We start from the raw sequence: 6,965 nt of genomic DNA, 5'->3' as shown, positions 1-6,965 counted from the left end.
AATATAGAAACTAACCCAAATGTTTTTCAATTTCACATGATCTAGGCTAATCTTCGGTAAACAACACCTAATTTAAGTTTGTCACTTAGAAGAGGCAAGTCTTTGGAGCTCTCAGCATTAAATATAGTACTTTTATTCTACCTCGGTTTACAGAGTCAAATAAGCTCGTTATCTCTGTTGCAGAATTTGTCAGCAAGAAAGATAACTTAAAATGATGATTAGCTGTTTAATGTCTCATGAAATTTCCAAGAGTAAATCTAATTGTTAAGAACAAGCAAATTAAATAGACGTAAGTAAAAGGTTATAAACGCACTTTTCAACAATCATTGTTTTATGGTATGTCTACTTAAAAAATAGTTCCCAGAACCTTTAATACGCTTCAGTTCACCTTTCAACAAGGTAAAGTCTCCGTTCCGCCTTTATTCAAACATTTATTAAGCATTTAATGGTGCCAGGCGTAAGGTAAAACACATTCAAAAAGGCACCGAGGAAGCTTCGTGCCCCGGAGGCACGGGAAGGTACACTTCCCTGAGCTGGGGAGACGGCTGATTTCTGCTTCTCCAGTGTCTCCATTTCTTTCAGCTCAGAGATGCAAAACCAGAGGACGTCCTACAAAAAGCTGTAGAGGAAAGACGACTGAAGGTACGGAGGGAGAAATCTAAAAGAAGCTTGGCTGTAAGCCAGGCCGCCTCCCCTACACTCAAAAACCATCCCGGATCTCTGCGGCCTGGCACCCCACGGAGCAGGCTGTGAGCTTCGCAAACTTAGCGACTTCAACTTTTAATAAGAGGCTAACACGTCAAAATCAAACTTGAAAGCTCCCATGATCGTGTAAGCCAAGGTCGAGCAATTTCATACTAACTTTCGGTTGAGTAGTAAAAAAAAAAGTCTGCGTAGACTTAAGAAGGACGGTAGCGCGTACCCCCGGCGCCCAAGGGGCACGAAGACCTCCCGCGGTCCCCAGGAGGAGGCCAAGTCTCGTGAGAGTTGAGGCGCCCGGACCGCGCCCCAAGGGAGCGGGCGGCGCGGGGCGGAGCGGGCGGCGCGGGGCGGGGCGGGCGGCGCGGGGCGGGGCGGGCGGCGCGGGGCGGGGCGGGGCAGGCGGGCGGGGCGGGGCAGGCGGGGCGGGGCGCCGGGACCGCGGGTTCCGGGTTCCCCAGCGGCGGGCGGCGCGGGGCGGGGCGGGGCAGGCGGGCGGGGCGGGGCAGGCGGGGCGGGGCGCCGGGACCGCGAGTTCCGGGTTCCCCAGCCGCGGAGATACGGAGGCCCGGGCGGCCGTGGGCCTCGTCGGGGTTATTTCTGGCGGCAGCGCGCGGCCATGGCGCGGAGGCCGAGCCTCCGGTTGCTGATGCTGTCGCTGCTGCTGCTCTGCCGGGCCCCGGTGTGCAGCTCCGGCCCTCTGCCCCTCATCCTCAACACTTGGCCTTTCAGGAATGCAGCCGTAGCAGGTGCGGGGCCGGGGGCTGCGCTGCCAGAGCTCGCGGGTGGGGCGGGCCGCCGCCGACCGCACGGAGCTGCTGGGAGCCGGGAGGCGGGCCTTCCGCAGCCTCCCCTGCAGCCTTTCCCGCAGCCGTGGCGCCTCGGGCACTGGACCCTCCTCCCCGCCACAGCTGCATTTTAGGTCCTCAGCGTTTTTTGTGACTCCCTCTCTGCAGCCCCGAGTCACTGTTTTTTCCACCCTGCTGCCGACCCGGAGCAGTTAACGGCCTTTCTGCTCAGACTCTTCCTCCAGTGGCTCCTACGCCGGCTTTTGCGTGACCTCCAGCCCTTTCCTGCCTCTCCACCTCACCTTTGGAGCCCGTCACATCTCCCCAGTACCCTCTACTTAGGCTTCGCCGACGACTAGGTTCCCCAACAAAGCGTGCTCGCTTTACGTGTACTTTTTGTTGCTCCATGCGGACGCGCTGTATTTGCCACCTGGAAAAGGAGTTTCAACCTTGGTTATACGTTAGGATCATCCTCAGAGCTTCGCAAAAGGACCCGTGCCTGGGCCCTACCTCCTGAGGTTTTCCTTTCACTGCTGGAACCAAAGCTTTTTTTTTTTTTTTTTTTTTTTTTAAAAAGCTGCCTACGTGGTGTTGATTTGCAGTCAGCATTGTGAAAACTACCGAACTAAGATATTACCTCTTCCAGGAAGACTTCCCTCATTTAGTGTCCTCAAACCCAGTCTGAGTCAGGTGCCTGGCTTGCGTGCTTTGATATCATCCTGTACATACCATTACCTTGTCATTTTCTTATCGTACTTGTTTCAGTTTAAGACATACTACCCTAGGAGTAGTTTCGGACCCCTTCTCCCCCATTTGAGGCTGCTAATATGATTTTCTGGGGCTGAATTAGCTTTAGAATTTGATGGAGCTAAGTTTGTATGTTATAGGCAGTGCATATGATTCAGAGAAAAAATGAGCAAACAGGCTCTGAGAAAGAAATTCCCAGCGATAATGAGACAGAAAAGAAAGTTCAGGGCCCTGGGCTGGGAACAATTCTGTGTATGTTGTCTGAATTCAGAGCGGGGGAACTTCTCTAAATATACTTTCAAGCCTGTTCTTTCAGTAGTAATGCTTATTATTTACCAATAGTGTCATTAACCCGTCAAGGAATTCTATTGTAATTAGTAAAGAAATTGACTATTGAACACCTTCCCCCGCACCCCTTTTCCATGCTTGGGGCTCTGGAGAACATAGTTTCGTGTTAAAAGCGTGGCCCCTGGAACCAAAATGGTTACTTGTGAATCCTTAGCCTGCTGCCTACTAGCTGGGTGACCTTGAACAAATAACCTCTGTGGGTCTGTTTCTTTCTCTTTAAAATACGGATAGTAATTGTACAGTACCTGAAAGATTAAATGAATTATCCACGTGAAGCCCACGTTGTAATTATTTGCTGTTATTTTGTTGTTATGGAGACTTGCTGGTATATTTTTAATAATCTGATGATGCAGAAGAAATTTACAGGGCTATGATTTCATGAATTTTCAGTTTGCCTTTTAGTAGCTTCAACTGTAACTTTTAAAACTGAAGGAGAGAATACTTCTTTTCACACACACACACACACACACACACACACACACACACACACAGTAGAAAGAGGTATTATTAATAAGTGAAAAAACCCTCACTCTGCACCAGTAGCCAAAGTCTGAATTCTTCACGGTAAAAGGTTGTGTTATATAATTCTGTCTATATCCCTGACTGCTTTGCAGCACTTGATAGACGAAAATTTCAGTTTAACTTGGAGTAAATGTGCAAACAGTTTTAAAAATAGGAGTTTTCAAGCCGTTTTTGGTTTGTTGCCTTTGGCGTTGAAAAAAAACAATCCGTGTCTACACAAGCCCTCTTGGGATTTGATTGCCAGCATGGAGGACGTTAGCATCTGGAGGGTCTGCGCTGGACGCGGTTGAGAGCGGCTGTGCGGCGTGTGAGCGGGAACGGTGTGACGGCACCGTGGGCTTTGGCGGCAGCCCCGACGAGTCTGGAGAGACCACCCTGGATGCCATGATCATGGACGGGTAGGAGTGCCCTGAAAAGCCTTAGAGCTCTGCACCGCCGCTGCAGGTTGAGTTACACTTACAGTTGATTAGTCTACTGAGAGCAAGATGGACAAATATATGTGTGTGTTTTCAAAATTTTTATTGGGGTAGAGTTGATTTACAGTGTTGTGTTAGCTTCAGGTGTAGAGCAAAGTGAATCTGTTACACACATACATATACATATCTCCACTCTTTTTTGGGTTCTTTCCCAGGTAGGTCATTCCAGAGTACTGAGTAGAGTTCCCTGTGCTGTACAGCAGGTCCTTGTTGCTTATCCGCTTTAGATACAGTAGTGTGTTGTATGTCAATCCCAGTCCCCCCATGTACCCCTCCCCCCGCAGTACGTCAGTTTTCATGCAGGTCGGAACCCCTAGCATATTGTGCTTGGCCTTTCCAAAGACAAGGCGTTTCCCCCTCAATTAAAAGCAAGTCATGCCCTTTGCAGCAACATGGAGGGACCTCGAGACGACCATACTAAGTGAAGGAAGTCAGACAGAAAAAGACAAATGTTGTATGATATCACTTATTTGTGGAATCTAAAACAAACGATCCAAATGAACATATTTACAAAACAGAACTAGACCCAGAGACAGAGAAAACAAACTTATGGTTACCAAAGGGGAAAGGTACGGGAGGGATAAATTAGGAGGTTGGGATTAACATTTACATACTACTGTATATAAAATAGGTGAACAACAAGGACCTACTGTATAACGCAGGAAACTATACTCAATATCTTATAATAACCTATAATGGAAAAGAATCTGAAAAAGAATATATACATATATAGAACTGGTTCACTTTGCTGGACACCTGAAACTAAAACAACATTGTAAATGAACTATAACTCAATAAAAATTTTATTTTGAAAAAAAAAAAAAGAAAATCATAATCATAGTAGAAAACTATCACATTGAGGTGTAGGTAGTCTCCTTAGAACAGGGAGAACCCCAAGGTACAGAAATATGTCTCTTACCTGGTAAACCATCGTTTACCCACGAACCACAAACGCTGTGGGTTGCCTGACCTGAAGCCTTAAAGCCCCTTTCAAGAGCCATATTTAAAACGAGCCATGGGAAACTGAGAATTTTAGTGCTTTGGGAATATAGGGGTAATAGATTCTCTGTTTGTTCCTTAATATGTCTGAATGTGGGAATTTGTACGAACTTCATGGATGTGCCATCATGTCTAGTTAAGAGAGTGGAGTTTATCCTACAAAACACTATAGCTTGAAGTAAAGCAATTTTTTAAAAACTTGTGACCCTATAACATACCTTAATAGATCTTACTGCACTTTTTTCTTGCAGTACTACCATGGACGTAGGCGCAGTGGGAGATCTTAGACGAATTAAAAACGCCATCGGTGTAGCACGAAAAGTACTGGAACACACGACACACACACTGTTAGCAGGAGAGTCGGGTATATTTTAACTGTACTCCATTTTTATGTAGTCTTGTGTCTATCGTCTTCACTGTGAAAAAAGGACTCAGGATAAAATAGTGGATAAAAGCAGACCTAAGTTCAAATTCAAGCTGTTTTACTTAATATCTATTTAACTTTGGATAAGTTACTTAACCTCTAAATTGTACTTTCTTCATTTTAAAAAAAGGATTTTTAGAAATCAGTTTATTATTAATAAATGAGTAATTGCTGGAGGGAGACAGGATTCAGCATTATTTCTCTTCTTGTATTACATTTTTATGGGTGTAAGGCCCAAGGCGCATAAGAGAAGATGGGAACGGATGGAGTTTTGCTCTGGCAATGGCACTTCCTTGAACGCCTCCCAAGGTGTATACCCAAAACCATACCGTGATCTGTATTCAAAAAGATCATCCTTAACCACGTATGAGCTCACAATTCCAGTAGGCACCCTTCAATTTTGTTGAAACAGAATGGAAAACTACCTGACAAACACTGGAGCTGTCGGTCTTTCATGGAATCCAGTGGTGCCTTTATGGGGTGTCTCGCGCTGGGCGTGGCACCCCAGTTAGAGTCGCGGTTGTTCCGAGGTGTCCCTTTCCTTTTGTGAAGCAGAAGCAGGGAGGTTCTGGAGGGAAGGTGGGAAAGGAGAGCTGTCATCACAGCCCCCGCAAGGGTCTCAGCAGATCAGGGGCAGGAAGGACGTGGGGAAGTCGAGATCTAGAAACTGCCGCCCATAACACTTCACGTGTGGCCGCTCCCTCGACCGTGTGTGTTTACCCCCCGGGTGGCTGCGCTCCGCGTACGCGACAGCTGACCCACAGCAATTCCTGTGCACACCTTTTGTTTCAAAGATAATACTTAACTCATTTACATTTTTCTTCCTCATCTCCAGCCACCAAGTTTGCCGAAAGTATGGGGTTCATCAGCGAGGATTTATCTACCAATGCTTCTTGCGCTCTTCATTCAGATTGGCTTGCCTGGAATTGCCAGCCAAATTACTGGAGGGTGCGTACGCATGATTTTTAAAAGTGAGTTACGTGAAAATCTTACGTGCCAGCCCTTCCACTCTCGGTCATCCACCTGTTGCCTCCACTGCTAATCGGCAGCCTGGTTGCACTAAAGAACCAACGACTGATGCCAACTCTGGGCACAGGATGGTCTCGAAAGCTCCCCAGCTGCATCCGAGCCACGTCCTGAGTGGGGCACTCCCGGCCCCTGGCGGTGGTTTCAGGCTGTGAAGGTTCTGCGGTGGGAGAAGGGCTGCCTCACTGAGAACTGCTGTGCTGTGTTTCCTTGTGCCAAAAGGTTCCATGTATTAAGAAAACAAAGTTTGGAAACCATTAGTCTAAAATATTTCTTATATTTCATCTCTGTGAAGTATACCCAGTATCTTGGCCTTTTTAACTTGAGGATTTATACTATTAGGTGTCTAGTATGTTACCAGGAAGGTAATTTATCTTTAAGTCAATGGGACTTTTAACCTAAATCGGTTTGTCTTTGCTATCCAGAATCCTGCTGTGGAGCGTGTTAGTCTTTTACCTGTTTCTTCGCCAAATCCTAGTTACCTCTGAGTAACCAGGGAGTCACTTGAGAGAGGCCACTGCATGAAACCAGGTCATGGGAGGCACCTGGTGCGCAAATGAACAAGACATGAGTTGTAGGTTTCTTGCTTTAATACTAATCCATATCCACAACCTGAACTTATGAATTTGGATTATTTTCCTGAGTCTTTAAGATTCATAAAAGAATCTGAGAGTACAGCTTAGGATATGTTCACATGTACCTAGCTTTGAAAAATAGAAGATTTTAAAATAGATTTTGCTTTAAATTTCAGAGTAGCTCTTCTTTGGTCAGGGAACAAATTCTAAAATTTAAAAGTCGGGCCTCCCTGGTGGCGCAGTGGTTGCGCGTCCGCCTGCCGATGCAGGGGAACCGGGTTCGCGCCCCGGTATGGGAGGATCCCACGTGCCGCGGAGCGGCTGGGCCCGTGAGCCATGGCCGCTGAGCCTGCGCGTCCGG

At 47.0% G+C, this 6,965-nt stretch overlaps 1 protein-coding gene across 4 annotated transcripts in view; it reads left to right on the top strand.

The window, feature by feature from the left end:
* The first annotated feature begins 1,229 nt into the window (after positions 1 to 1,229).
* Positions 1,230 to 6,965, top strand: part of AGA (aspartylglucosaminidase) — a 10,451-nt gene continuing 4,715 nt past the window's right edge. For all 4 annotated transcript variants that reach the window (XM_028481633.2, XM_024115800.3, XM_024115801.3 and 1 more), the window contains exons 1-4: positions 1,230 to 1,448; positions 3,349 to 3,502; positions 4,831 to 4,943; positions 5,839 to 5,951. In XM_028481633.2, the coding sequence (XP_028337434.1) occupies positions 1,319 to 1,448; positions 3,349 to 3,502; positions 4,831 to 4,943; positions 5,839 to 5,951 (510 nt within the window). In that variant the 5' untranslated portion in view covers positions 1,230 to 1,318. The remainder of the gene's footprint in view (positions 1,449 to 3,348; positions 3,503 to 4,830; positions 4,944 to 5,838; positions 5,952 to 6,965) is intronic.

This window comes from Physeter macrocephalus, chromosome 20, assembly GCF_002837175.3.
Source record: "Physeter macrocephalus isolate SW-GA chromosome 20, ASM283717v5, whole genome shotgun sequence".
NCBI classification, from domain to species: Eukaryota; Metazoa; Chordata; class Mammalia; order Artiodactyla; family Physeteridae; genus Physeter; species Physeter macrocephalus.
Note: the sequence above shows the minus strand (reverse complement) of the source record. Positions and strands in the feature narration are given on the sequence as shown.